This window comes from Ovis canadensis, chromosome 8, assembly GCF_042477335.2.
Source record: "Ovis canadensis isolate MfBH-ARS-UI-01 breed Bighorn chromosome 8, ARS-UI_OviCan_v2, whole genome shotgun sequence".
NCBI lineage: Eukaryota > Metazoa > Chordata > Mammalia > Artiodactyla > Bovidae > Ovis > Ovis canadensis.
In genome coordinates this window covers 12,804,020-12,819,941 of record NC_091252.1, presented here as the reverse complement: position 1 = coordinate 12,819,941, position 15,922 = coordinate 12,804,020, and the positions used below count along the sequence as shown (strand labels likewise).

The following is a 15,922-nucleotide window of genomic DNA, read 5'->3' as shown; positions in this document are numbered from 1 at the left end:
ACCTCAAAACAAGGGACACCTACAGACTTGAAAGTGAAGGGCTGGAAAAAGATATACCACGCAAATAGAGACCAAAAGAGAGCAGGAGTGGCAATACTCATATCCGATAAAATAGACTTTAAAAACAAAGGCTGTGAAAAGAGACAAAGAAGGCCACTACATAATGATCAAAGGAACAATCCAAGAAGAAGATATAACAATTATAAATATATATGCACCCAATATAGGAGCACCGCAATATGTAAGACAAATGCTAACAAGTATGAAAGGGGAAATCAACAGTAACACAATAATAGTGGGAGACTTTAATACCCCACTCACACCTATGGACAGATCAACTAAACAGAAAATTAACAAAGAAACGCAAACTTTAAATGATACGTTACATCAGTTAGACCTAATTGATATCTATAGGACATTTCACCCCAAAACAACGAATTTCACCTTTTTTTCAAGTGCTCATGGAACCTTCTCCAGGACAGATCACATCCTGGGCCATAAATCTAAACTTGATAAATTCAAAAAAGATCGAAATCATTCCAAGCATCTTTTCTGACCATAATGCATTAAGATTAGATCTCAATTACAGGAGAAAAACTATTAAAAATTCCAACATATGGAGGATGAACAACACACTTCTGAATAACCAACAAATCACAGAAGAAATCAAAAAAGAAATCAAAATATGCATAGAAACTAATGAAAATGAAAACACAACAACCCAAAACCTGTGGGACACTATAAAAGCAGTGCTAAGAGGAAAGTTCATAGCAATACAGGCATACCTCAAGAAACAAGAAAAAAGTCAAATAAATAACCTAACTCTACAACTAAAGCAACTAGAAAAGGAAGAGCTGGAGAACCCCAGAGTTAGTAGAAGGAAAGAAATCTTAAAAATTAGGGCAGAAATAAATGCAAAAGAAACAAAAGAGACCATAGCAAAAATCAACAAAGCCAAAAGCTGGTTCTTTGAAAGGACAAATAAAATTGACAAACCATTAGCCAGACTCATCAAGAAGCAAAGAGAGAAAAATCAAATCAATAAAATTAGAAATGAAAATGGAGAGATCACAACAGACAACACAGAAATACAAAGGATCATAAGAGACTACTATCAGCAGTTGTATGCCAATAAAATGGACAACGTGGAAGAAATGGACAAATTCTTAGAAAAGTACAATTTTCCAAAACCGAACCAGGAAGAAATAGAAAATCTTAACAGACCCATCACAAGCACGGAAATTGAAACGGTAATCAGAAATCTTCCAGCAAACAAAAGCCCAGGTCCAGACGGCTTCACAGCTGAATTCTACCAAAAATTTCGAGAAGAGCTAACACCTGTCCTCCTCAAACTCTTCCAGAAAATTGCAGAGGAAGGTAAACTTCCAAACTCATTCTAGGAGGCCACCATCACCCTAATACCAAAACCTGACAAAGATGTCACCAAAAAAAGAAAACTACAGGCCAATATCACCGATGAACATAGATGCAAAAATCCTCAACAAAATTCTAGCAGTCAGAATCCAACAACACATTAAAAAGATCATACACCATGACCAAGTGGGCTTTATCCCAGGGATGCGAGGATTCTTCAATATCCGCAAATCAATCAATGTAATTCACCACATTAACAAATTGAAAAATAAAAACCATATGATTATCTCAACAGATGCAGAGAAGGCCTTTGGCAAAATTCAACATCCATTTATGATAAAAACTCTCCAGAAAGCAGGAATAAAAGGAACATACCTCAACATAATAAAAGCTATATATGACAAACCCACAGCAAACATTATCCTCAACGGTGAAAAATTGAAAGCATTTCCCCTAAAGTCAGGAACAAGACAAGGGTGTCCACTTTCACCGCTACTATTCAACATAGTTCTGGAAGTTTTGGCCACAGCAATCAGAGCAGAAAAAGAAATAAAAGGAATCCAAATTGGAAAGGAAGAAGTAAAACTCTCACTGTTTGCAGATGACATGATCCTCTACGTGGAAAACCCTAAAGACTCCACCAGAAAATTACTAGAGCTCATCAATGAATATAGTAAAGTTGCAGGATATAAAATCAACACACAGAAATCCCTTGCATTCCTATACACGAATAATGAGAGAGTAGAAAAAGAAATTAAGGAAACAATTCCATTCACCATTGCAACGAAAAGAATAAAATACTTAGGAATATATCTACCTAAAGAGACTAAAGACCTATATATAGAAAACTATAAAACACTGATGAAAGAAATCAAAGAGGACACTAATACACGGAGAAATATACCATGTTCACGGATCGGAAGAATCAATATAGTGAAAATGAGTATACTACCCAAAGCAATTTACAAATTCAATGCAATCCCTATCAAGCTACCAGCCACATTTTTCACAGAACTAGAACAAATAATTTCAAGCTTTGTATGGAAATACAAAAAACCTCGAATAGCCAAAGCAATCTTGAGAAAGAAGAATGGAACTGGAGGAATCAACCTACCTGACTTCAGGCTCTACTACAAAGCCACAGTCATCAAGACAGTATGGTACTGGCACAAAGACAGACATATAGATCAATGGAACAAAACAGGAAGCCCAGAGATAAATCCACACACATATGGACACCTTATCTTTGACAAAGGAGGCAAGGATATACAATGGAGTAAAGACAATCTCTTTAACAAGTGGTGCTGGGAAAACTGGTCCACCACTTGTAAAAGAATGAAACTAGACCACTTTCTAACACCGCACACAAAAATAAACTCAAAATGGATGAAAGATCTAAATGTAAGATCAGAAACTATAAAACTCCTAGAGGAGAACATAGGCAAAACACTCTCAGACATAAATCACAGCAGGATCCTCTATGATCCACCTCCCAGAATTCTGGAAATAAAAGCAAAAATAAACAAATGGGATCTAATTAAAATTAAAAGCTTCTGCACAACAAAGGAAAATATAAGCAAGGTGAAAAGACAGCCTTCTGAATGGGAGAAAATAATAGCAAATGAAGCAACTGACAACCAACTAATCTCAAAAATATACAAGCAACTTATGCAGCTCAATTCCAGAAAAATAAACGACCCAATCAAAAAATGGGCCAAAGAACTAAATAGACATTTCTCCAAAGAAGACATACGGATGGCTAACAAACACATGAAAAGATGCTCAACATCACTCATTATTAGAGCAATGCAAATCAAAACCACAATGAGGTACCACTTCACACCAATCAGAATGGCTGCGATCCAAAAATCTGCAAGCAATAAATGCTGGAGAGGGTGTGGAGAAAAGGGAACCCTCCTACACTGTTGGTGGGAATGCAAACTAGTACAGCCACGATGGAGAACAGTGTGGAGATTCCTTAAAAAATTGCAAATAGAACTACCTTATGACCCAGCAATCCCCCTGCTGGGCATACACACCGAGGAAACCAGAATTGAAAGAGACACATGTACCCCAGTGTTCATCGCAGCACTGTTTATAATAGCCAGGACATGGAAACAACCTAGATGTCCGTCAGCAGATGAATGGATAAGAAAGCTGTGGTACATATACACAATGGACTATTACTCAGCCGTTAAAAAGAATTCATTTGAATCAGTTCTGATGAGATGGATGAAACTGGAGCCAATTATACAGAGTGAAGTAAGCCAGAAAGAAAAACACCAATACAGTATACTAACACATATATATGGAATTTAGGAAGATGGCAACGACGACCCTGTATGCAAGACAGGAAAAAAGACACAGATGTGTATAACGGACTTTTGGACTCAGAGGGAGAGGGAGAGGGAGAGGTTGGGATGATTTGGGAGAATGGGAATTCTAACATGTATACTATCATGTAAGAATTGAATTGCCAGTCTATGTCTGACGCAGGATACAGCATGCTTGGGGCTGGTGCATGGGGATGACCCAGAGGGATGTTGTGGGGAGGGAGGTGGGAGGGGGGTTCATGTTTGGGAACGCATGTAAGAATTAGAGATTTTAAAATTTAAAAAATAAAAAACTAAACCTGAAAGAAGAAAAAAAAAAAAAAGAAAGAAAGAAAGAAAGAAAAGAAAAATACAGAACTTTGGAATCTGAAAAATAAATAAATAAAAGACAAAAAAAAAAAATTACATTTTCAATTTTGTTTTCTTTTTGCACGCAACTTCCTTTGATGCTCTCTTCATAGGTTCCTGTACAGGCACGAAGTCTGCTATTGGCTTCATCAAAGGGAATTTTCGCAAAAAAATCTGACACATTATTCTTTATACCAATGTCAGTAATAATATTTTCAAATAGCACATTTGCCTGAGGATCAAGGCCATTTTGAAAAATTAGAATTATGTATTGTTCTTCCAAATCTGAAAAGAAATCAATATAATTAATAAGTCTAAAAGAAAAAAATAGGTAAACAGATACTAAAATAAAAAGTTAACTAACTATTTCCAAGAACATCACCAGAAATCCTGATATAAATGTTCAAAACAGTGTTTGGCATACAGTGGATATGTAATAAATACTAAAATAAGGACCAATAACACCGTTACCTAACAACGTCACTTAAGTTAATTAAAAGAAAGGAACCAGAACACATTACCCTAGCAGTAGCTCTAGAATGAATCTACTCATAGATGTAACTAATTTATTTCGCCTAATAGGATCCAAATATATTGAGTTTTAAACATATAATCAGTCAATACTGCTGTCAAACACATAAGAAACTGCCATGTAAATTGGCAGTAACTCCAGATTTAAGTGTAAAAACCGATATTCACTAATGTGCCAACTCTTGGAGCTTTCATAGTTATCTATCATTTACTTATCATTACGCTGAAGGAGCAATTAGTGAGAAGAACACAGCTAGTCACGCTATGCCACAAATGTTTGGGGGAAGGTAAACAAACCAACTGGAGAACCACACTGACTTATTGTAGAAAATGAAGACCTGTTAATGAACTTTCAAACTTTCTGTTCAGGCTAAGTTTTAAAGATCCCAACTTGATGGCTGATTTACAGTTACAACTTCTATCAGTACATTAAAACAAAACACCTCATTTTACTCAGATTATACAGTGTTAAATAAACACTATGTATATTTTGGGGTTTCAACCCGTTTTGAAAACTTTCCAAATGGCTAAACCTGGGTTTTATCTTCAGAACTTCCATTTTCTATGGACTTTTCCTCTTCTATAAAATGAGGGAAGTAATATCTTATAATGTCATTATCAAGAGTGTAGGTAACACAAATATATCTAAGGTATCTTATCAATATCAACTCACAGTCTGCTAACCAATGTATTGTACACTTGCTCTACATAACTTACTTGTTAATTTATTTACTCCTTTACAGTCATTCCAAACTTCATCCTCCATGTTCATCTGCAGCTGCATGCTCAGCTTCTGATAAACTGCCGGTTTAGTCTGAAGAAACACTACTGGTAATTTTCGGACACTACACCATTCACATTTTGTTAGATCAGAGGTATTTACAGTAATCCCTACAGGATCATTTTCTGGTTCTGGAGAAAAACAAATGGAAATGGAAAAGGAATCGGTTCTTAAGCGGGCAAAATCATGAATGGAGCAAACTAGGGAATTACAATTTTAAAGTACACATTTATTATGAAAAACTTAAAGTGAGAGTGTTAGTTGCTCAATTGTGTCCGACTCCAAAACGCCATGGACTATATATAGCCTGCCACACTAACCTGTCCAAGGATTTTCCAGGCAAGAATAGCGGAGTGGGTAGCCATTCCCTTCTCCAAGGGATGTTTTTGACTCAGGGATCGAACCTGGGTCTCCTGCATTGCAGGCAGATTCTTTACTATCTGAGCCCCCACATATTTATTATATTTTGTACATGGTAACTTTAGTGGGAAAATGAAGAAGAATCTTTGATCTTAAAGAAGTATCTAAATACATTTTTTCCCATATGGAAAGAGAATTCTAATGAAGAATACTTAAAAACTTAAACATAGCTTCTGTGATGTTACAGTATGAAATTTCCACTCTTAAGGTATAATGCCCTTTGTTACAACGCATATAATAACTAATTATCTTAGTGAATTCTAAAAATAACGTTTTTTATTCCAGTAAAGTGTTTTAGTGTAAACAAAGCTTTAGTGAGCAGTAGGACATACAACAGCTTACCTTCTAGCTGTATCTTGATAAAATCTAAACAAAACTAAAAAATAAGATAAATTAGTAACAATCATAGATTTGGGGGGACGATTTTGCTACAGAGACCCTAAATGACATGCTGTTTGGCCTTTGCCTATAGAAGGCAGAAAAACTGATTCATGTACTGCATTTGTCCATCTGATCTTTATAATACCGGGAATGACGCTAGCCTCTATTCATTAAAAAATAGTTGGAAACACAGAATTAAGGACACCCGAGTTAAGCAGCCTTATGAGTACAGTGCTATTGGAAGATTAACCTACCAACAATGCATAGGATACATCAGAAAGAAAACAAAATATGACTCAGAAGGCAGATTAAGGAGATTATGTTACAATCTTAAACAGAAAAGATACATTTGAATCGGACTGGTGGTAGCAGAATAACAATGAGACAGGTATGATAGTAAGATAAAGGGACGAAAGAAAGTTCTTTGGCTTCTCTGGACACTGAACTAGTTCAAAAGCACAATGCCTCTTGGGCGGCCACCAAAGTCCAATAATCTATTTCTAGGAGTCACTATGTCACAAGACATTTTTATGCAGACCCCGAAGCTTTTCAATTCTTCTTTTTCTCATAAAGTTCCTCAAAATACTGTTTTCATGCATTGGGCTGACATGAGAATAAAACGGTAACACACTGGAGTGAATTCCAACTCAGTGAGAATAAACATTTTCCTATAATGATTATGCACTACTTTGAATATCATAATTTAAAAAAATTTTTTAACAGAATACATACGATCAAGTTTTTACCCACTAATTTTTATGGTGAGTAGCTATTTATAATTGTCCGTATTCTCAAAGCAATTTGAAATCATGAAATAATTTCAATGTTCTATTAAATATTTTAACTTATAAATTTTAAAAGATTATACATTAAATTCTGAATCTTATAATTGGTAGTAAAGAGCACAGTATGTACTTACAATTACAGGTTCTTGTAATAGTCGGAAGAGTGTCCCTACTCGTATACTTCGACAGTTTAAAACTACAGTATCAGAGGAACTTTGGCAGCTTAAAGATACAGGATCAACTAAAGTTTCTTGAGAAATCACTTTGCGACGCTTTAGAGGTGTGGTGATAACAGAATTACCAAACTGAAAAAGAAAAAAAATTTTCACTTAGTAAGTTATTAAAACAAGACGGCAAACTAAGTAGACATAGCAAAGATGACCCAACAGAAGAAATGGAACTATCAAAACATAAAATTGATTTTACTTCAACAGTGCTACATGAGTAAGTATTTATTGATTTTATAACAGTAACGGTAAACTCTTCCTGTTCCACTTTACCCAGTTATTAGGTGAAACTCCAGTAACAGCTAAGCAGAGAAATGGTCCTTTAGGAATCAGATAGCCTGGGTTCAAAAAACAGTTTTACTACCTTTCAATGATGTGATCTTGTAAAACTTATAATAACAACTTCTAAACTGAAAATGCTAGTTTCCTAAACTAAAATGTAACAGTATTTACTCAAATGAGCTAATGCATATACGTAGCTTAGCATGGTGCTTCATGCATGGTAAAAGGCTGGATAAAAGTTATCTAGTAACAGTGGTAGTAGTTGCTATATTTGGATTAAATTAGCAGCTCTTTAGAAAACTGATAATTTAGGAAAATTGCTATTTACATTATAAAATGATGCTTCCTTATATATTAAAAACTATTAAATGACTTGATCTATTGAATTAAGATTTCAATCATTCCCAAATGCAAATTAATCATAATAGAAAAGTATCTTTATAAGTATATATTCAAATTAAATGTAATTAAAAGTAAAGATGTCAAAATCCTTATCACCAAAAAAAGAAAATAAAACAAGATCCTGATTTAAACGAATATTTTTCCAGGTTATTAACAGATATCTATTAGAGAGGTTTAAAACGTTTTTTAGTTTTAGAATTATTTCTTCAAATGAGATTTTACTTAGCTCAATAGTTAAGTTAGGTAATTTCCAGCAATCTAACACTTAAAAATATATTTCTTTTTTGGTACCTTACTCTAAAAAGAAACAAAACAAAAACCAAAAAGCTCCTCTTATTTATATCCTTTATTCATTTTTCTATAGTTGCTTCTATTTTTGATTTTTAACAAATCAAAACTATGTAAGGGACCAACTTATCCTCCGTCACATATTTCGCTATTTTTTCCCATTTGCATTACCTATTAAATTCTGTGGATGGTGTTTTGGTTCACTGCATTGTACTTTCCACTGAAACAAATATATTCAGCTCTTCATTCATTACTTTTGCTTGCGCTGAAATGTTTGGAAAGGCATTTCCTAAGATTACACCAAACTATCAACCTATATTTTTTCTATTATTATAGTTACTTTTGGTTTTTCATTTCTTACTGATCCCATCTTAACAATCAAATATGTATGTTTCCATATTTTAATCTACAACTTTCCGAATTCCTGACATATATACGAATTCCTGACATATGTACATACAACTTTTTAATATACAAATTTATTTTTTAGGTTCTTTTTACAAAAATAAGAAAATATGCACATAATTTCTGCATCTCAGTATTCTCACTAAACAGTGCCATGTAGAAAATCCTGGGATCATACTCATCAATAATTACCTTAAACGTAAATGGGTTGAACGCCCCAACCAAAAGACAGAGAGTGGCCGGATGGATACAAAAACAAGACCCCTCTATATGCTGCTTACAAGAGACCCACCTCAAAACAAGGGACACCTACAGACTTGAAAGTGAAGGGCTGGAAAAAGATATACCACGCAAATAGAGACCAAAAGAGAGCAGGAGTGGCAATACTCATATCCGATAAAATAGACTTTAAAAACAAAGGCTGTGAAAAGAGACAAAGAAGGCCACTACATAATGATCAAAGGAACAATCCAAGAAGAAGATATAACAATTATAAATATATATGCACCCAATATAGGAGCACCGCAATATGTAAGACAAATGCTAACAAGTATGAAAGGGGAAATCAACAGTAACACAATAATAGTGGGAGACTTTAATACCCCACTCACACCTATGGACAGATCAACTAAACAGAAAATTAACAAAGAAACGCAAACTTTAAATGATACGTTACATCAGTTAGACCTAATTGATATCTATAGGACATTTCACCCCAAAACAACGAATTTCACCTTTTTTTCAAGTGCTCATGGAACCTTCTCCAGGACAGATCACATCCTGGGCCATAAATCTAAACTTGATAAATTCAAAAAAGATCGAAATCATTCCAAGCATCTTTTCTGACCATAATGCATTAAGATTAGATCTCAATTACAGGAGAAAAACTATTAAAAATTCCAACATATGGAGGATGAACAACACACTTCTGAATAACCAACAAATCACAGAAGAAATCAAAAAAGAAATCAAAATATGCATAGAAACTAATGAAAATGAAAACACAACAACCCAAAACCTGTGGGACACTATAAAAGCAGTGCTAAGAGGAAAGTTCATAGCAATACAGGCATACCTCAAGAAACAAGAAAAAAGTCAAATAAATAACCTAACTCTACAACTAAAGCAACTAGAAAAGGAAGAGCTGGAGAACCCCAGAGTTAGTAGAAGGAAAGAAATCTTAAAAATTAGGGCAGAAATAAATGCAAAAGAAACAAAAGAGACCATAGCAAAAATCAACAAAGCCAAAAGCTGGTTCTTTGAAAGGACAAATAAAATTGACAAACCATTAGCCAGACTCATCAAGAAGCAAAGAGAGAAAAATCAAATCAATAAAATTAGAAATGAAAATGGAGAGATCACAACAGACAACACAGAAATACAAAGGATCATAAGAGACTACTATCAGCAGTTGTATGCCAATAAAATGGACAACGTGGAAGAAATGGACAAATTCTTAGAAAAGTACAATTTTCCAAAACCGAACCAGGAAGAAATAGAAAATCTTAACAGACCCATCACAAGCACGGAAATTGAAACGGTAATCAGAAATCTTCCAGCAAACAAAAGCCCAGGTCCAGACGGCTTCACAGCTGAATTCTACCAAAAATTTCGAGAAGAGCTAACACCTGTCCTCCTCAAACTCTTCCAGAAAATTGCAGAGGAAGGTAAACTTCCAAACTCATTCTAGGAGGCCACCATCACCCTAATACCAAAACCTGACAAAGATGTCACCAAAAAAAGAAAACTACAGGCCAATATCACCGATGAACATAGATGCAAAAATCCTCAACAAAATTCTAGCAGTCAGAATCCAACAACACATTAAAAAGATCATACACCATGACCAAGTGGGCTTTATCCCAGGGATGCGAGGATTCTTCAATATCCGCAAATCAATCAATGTAATTCACCACATTAACAAATTGAAAAATAAAAACCATATGATTATCTCAACAGATGCAGAGAAGGCCTTTGACAAAATTCAACATCCATTTATGATAAAAAACTCTCCAGAAAGCAGGAATAAAAGGAACATACCTCAACATAATAAAAGCTATATATGACAAACCCACAGCAAACATTATCCTCAACGGTGAAAAATTGAAAGCATTTCCCCTAAAGTCAGGAACAAGACAAGGGTGTCCACTTTCACCGCTACTATTCAACATAGTTCTGGAAGTTTTGGCCACAGCAATCAGAGCAGAAAAAGAAATAAAAGGAATCCAAATTGGAAAGGAAGAAGTAAAACTCTCACTGTTTGCAGATGACATGATCCTCTACGTGGAAAACCCTAAAGACTCCACCAGAAAATTACTAGAGCTCATCAATGAATATAGTAAAGTTGCAGGATATAAAATCAACACACAGAAATCCCTTGCATTCCTATACACGAATAATGAGAGAGTAGAAAAAGAAATTAAGGAAACAATTCCATTCACCATTGCAACGAAAAGAATAAAATACTTAGGAATATATCTACCTAAAGAGACTAAAGACCTATATATAGAAAACTATAAAACACTGATGAAAGAAATCAAAGAGGACACTAATACACGGAGAAATATACCATGTTCACGGATCGGAAGAATCAATATAGTGAAAATGAGTATACTACCCAAAGCAATTTACAAATTCAATGCAATCCCTATCAAGCTACCAGCCACATTTTTCACAGAACTAGAACAAATAATTTCAAGCTTTGTATGGAAATACAAAAAACCTCGAATAGCCAAAGCAATCTTGAGAAAGAAGAATGGAACTGGAGGAATCAACCTACCTGACTTCAGGCTCTACTACAAAGCCACAGTCATCAAGACAGTATGGTACTGGCACAAAGACAGACATATAGATCAATGGAACAAAATAGGAAGCCCAGAGATAAATCCACACACATATGGACACCTTATCTTTGACAAAGGAGGCAAGGATATACAATGGAGTAAAGACAATCTCTTTAACAAGTGGTGCTGGGAAAACTGGTCCACCACTTGTAAAAGAATGAAACTAGACCACTTTCTAACACCGCACACAAAAATAAACTCAAAATGGATGAAAGATCTAAATGTAAGATCAGAAACTATAAAACTCCTAGAGGAGAACATAGGCAAAACACTCTCAGACATAAATCACAGCAGGATCCTCTATGATCCACCTCCCAGAATTCTGGAAATAAAAGCAAAAATAAACAAATGGGATCTAATTAAAATTAAAAGCTTCTGCACAACAAAGGAAAATATAAGCAAGGTGAAAAGACAGCCTTCTGAATGGGAGAAAATAATAGCAAATGAAGCAACTGACAACCAACTAATCTCAAAAATATACAAGCAACTTATGCAGCTCAATTCCAGAAAAATAAACGACCCAATCAAAAAATGGGCCAAAGAACTAAATAGACATTTCTCCAAAGAAGACATACGGATGGCTAACAAACACATGAAAAGATGCTCAACATCACTCATTATTAGAGCAATGCAAATCAAAACCACAATGAGGTACCACTTCACACCAGTCAGAATGGCTGCGATCCAAAAATCTGCAAGCAATAAATGCTGGAGAGGGTGTGGAGAAAAGGGAACCCTCCTACACTGTTGGTGGGAATGCAAACTAGTACAGCCACGATGGAGAACAGTGTGGAGATTCCTTAAAAAATTGCAAATAGAACTACCTTATGACCCAGCAATCCCCCTGCTGGGCATACACACCGAGGAAACCAGAATTGAAAGAGACACATGTACCCCAGTGTTCATCGCAGCACTGTTTATAATAGCCAGGACATGGAAACAACCTAGATGTCCGTCAGCAGATGAATGGATAAGAAAGCTGTGGTACATATACACAATGGACTATTACTCAGCCGTTAAAAAGAATTCATTTGAATCAGTTCTGATGAGATGGATGAAACTGGAGCCAATTATACAGAGTGAAGTAAGCCAGAAAGAAAAACACCAATACAGTATACTAACACATATATATGGAATTTAGGAAGATGGCAACGACGACCCTGTATGCAAGACAGGAAAAAAGACACAGATGTGTATAACGGACTTTTGGACTCAGAGGGAGAGGGAGAGGGAGAGGTTGGGATGATTTGGGAGAATGGGAATTCTAACATGTATACTATCATGTAAGAATTGAATTGCCAGTCTATGTCTGACGCAGGATACAGCATGCTTGGGGCTGGTGCATGGGGATGACCCAGAGGGATGTTGTGGGGAGGGAGGTGGGAGGGGGGTTCATGTTTGGGAACGCATGTAAGAATTAGAGATTTTAAAATTTAAAAAATAAAAAACTAAACCTGAAAGAAGAAAAAAAAAAAAAAAAGAAAGAAAGAAAGAAAAGAAAAATACAGAACTTTGGAATCTGAAAAATAAATAAATAAAAGACAAAAAAAAAAAAATTACATTTTCAATTTTGTTTTCTTTTTGCACGCAACTTCCTTTGATGCTCTCTTCATAGGTTCCTGTACAGGCACGAAGTCTGCTATTGGCTTCATCAAAGGGAATTTTCGCAAAAAAATCTGACACATTATTCTTTATACCAATGTCAGTAATAATATTTTCAAATAGCACATTTGCCTGAGGATCAAGGCCATTTTGAAAAATTAGAATTATGTATTGTTCTTCCAAATCTGAAAAGAAATCAATATAATTAATAAGTCTAAAAGAAAAAAATAGGTAAACAGATACTAAAATAAAAAGTTAACTAACTATTTCCAAGAACATCACCAGAAATCCTGATATAAATGTTCAAAACAGTGTTTGGCATACAGTGGATATGTAATAAATACTAAAATAAGGACCAATAACACCGTTACCTAACAACGTCACTTAAGTTAATTAAAAGAAAGGAACCAGAACACATTACCCTAGCAGTAGCTCTAGAATGAATCTACTCATAGATGTAACTAATTTATTTCGCCTAATAGGATCCAAATATATTGAGTTTTAAACATATAATCAGTCAATACTGCTGTCAAACACATAAGAAACTGCCATGTAAATTGGCAGTAACTCCAGATTTAAGTGTAAAAACCGATATTCACTAATGTGCCAACTCTTGGAGCTTTCATAGTTATCTATCATTTACTTATCATTACGCTGAAGGAGCAATTAGTGAGAAGAACACAGCTAGTCACGCTATGCCACAAATGTTTGGGGGAAGGTAAACAAACCAACTGGAGAACCACACTGACTTATTGTAGAAAATGAAGACCTGTTAATGAACTTTCAAACTTTCTGTTCAGGCTAAGTTTTAAAGATCCCAACTTGATGGCTGATTTACAGTTACAACTTCTATCAGTACATTAAAACAAAACACCTCATTTTACTCAGATTATACAGTGTTAAATAAACACTATGTATATTTTGGGGTTTCAACCCGTTTTGAAAACTTTCCAAATGGCTAAACCTGGGTTTTATCTTCAGAACTTCCATTTTCTATGGACTTTTCCTCTTCTATAAAATGAGGGAAGTAATATCTTATAATGTCATTATCAAGAGTGTAGGTAACACAAATATATCTAAGGTATCTTATCAATATCAACTCACAGTCTGCTAACCAATGTATTGCACACTTGCTCTACATAACTTACTTGTTAATTTATTTACTCCTTTACAGTCATTCCAAACTTCATCCTCCATGTTCATCTGCAGCTGCATGCTCAGCTTCTGATAAACTGCCGGTTTAGTCTGAAGAAACACTACTGGTAATTTTCGGACACTACACCATTCACATTTTGTTAGATCAGAGGTATTTACAGTAATCCCTACAGGATCATTTTCTGGTTCTGGAGAAAAACAAATGGAAATGGAAAAGGAATCGGTTCTTAAGCGGGCAAAATCATGAATGGAGCAAACTAGGGAATTACAATTTTAAAGTACACATTTATTATGAAAAACTTAAAGTGAGAGTGTTAGTTGCTCAATTGTGTCCGACTCCAAAACGCCATGGACTATATATAGCCTGCCACACTAACCTGTCCAAGGATTTTCCAGGCAAGAATAGCGGAGTGGGTAGCCATTCCCTTCTCCAAGGGATGTTTTTGACTCAGGGATCGAACCTGGGTCTCCTGCATTGCAGGCAGATTCTTTACTATCTGAGCCCCCACATATTTATTATATTTTGTACATGGTAACTTTAGTGGGAAAATGAAGAAGAATCTTTGATCTTAAAGAAGTATCTAAATACATTTTTTCCCATATGGAAAGAGAATTCTAATGAAGAATACTTAAAAACTTAAACATAGCTTCTGTGATGTTACAGTATGAAATTTCCACTCTTAAGGTATAATGCCCTTTGTTACAACGCATATAATAACTAATTATCTTAGTGAATTCTAAAAATAACGTTTTTTATTCCAGTAAAGTGTTTTAGTGTAAACAAAGCTTTAGTGAGCAGTAGGACATACAACAGCTTACCTTCTAGCTGTATCTTGATAAAATCTAAACAAAACTAAAAAATAAGATAAATTAGTAACAATCATAGATTTGGGGGGACGATTTTGCTACAGAGACCCTAAATGACATGCTGTTTGGCCTTTGCCTATAGAAGGCAGAAAAACTGATTCATGTACTGCATTTGTCCATCTGATCTTTATAATACCGGGAATGACGCTAGCCTCTATTCATTAAAAAATAGTTGGAAACACAGAATTAAGGACACCCGAGTTAAGCAGCCTTATGAGTACAGTGCTATTGGAAGATTAACCTACCAACAATGCATAGGATACATCAGAAAGAAAACAAAATATGACTCAGAAGGCAGATTAAGGAGATTATGTTACAATCTTAAACAGAAAAGATACATTTGAATCGGACTGGTGGTAGCAGAATAACAATGAGACAGGTATGATAGTAAGATAAAGGGACGAAAGAAAGTTCTTTGGCTTCTCTGGACACTGAACTAGTTCAAAAGCACAATGCCTCTTGGGCGGCCACCAAAGTCCAATAATCTATTTCTAGGAGTCACTATGTCACAAGACATTTTTATGCAGACCCCGAAGCTTTTCAATTCTTCTTTTTCTCATAAAGTTCCTCAAAATACTGTTTTCATGCATTGGGCTGACATGAGAATAAAACGGTAACACACTGGAGTGAATTCCAACTCAGTGAGAATAAACATTTTCCTATAATGATTATGCACTACTCTGAATATCATAATTTAAAAAAATTTTTTAACAGAATACATACGATCAAGTTTTTACCCACTAATTTTTATGGTGAGTAGCTATTTATAATTGTCCGTATTCTCAAAGCAATTTGAAATCATGAAATAATTTCAATGTTCTATTAAATATTTTAACTTATAAATTTTAAAAGATTATACATTAAATTCTGAATCTTATAATTGGTAGTAAAGAGCACA

At 34.9% G+C, this 15,922-nt stretch overlaps 1 protein-coding gene across 1 annotated transcript in view; it reads right to left on the bottom strand.

The window, feature by feature from the left end:
- Nucleotides 1-15,922, bottom strand: part of LOC138444708 (uncharacterized) — a 292,168-nt gene that overhangs the window by 180,705 nt on the left and 95,541 nt on the right. The window contains exons 12-18 of the mRNA XM_069598026.1: nt 14,977-15,010; nt 14,151-14,345; nt 12,961-13,187; nt 7,088-7,258; nt 6,130-6,163; nt 5,304-5,498; nt 4,114-4,340 (exon numbers count right to left, since the gene is read on the bottom strand). Of these exons, the coding sequence (XP_069454127.1) occupies nt 4,114-4,340; nt 5,304-5,498; nt 6,130-6,163; nt 7,088-7,258; nt 12,961-13,187; nt 14,151-14,345; nt 14,977-15,010 (1,083 nt within the window). The remainder of the gene's footprint in view (nt 1-4,113; nt 4,341-5,303; nt 5,499-6,129; nt 6,164-7,087; nt 7,259-12,960; nt 13,188-14,150; nt 14,346-14,976; nt 15,011-15,922) is intronic.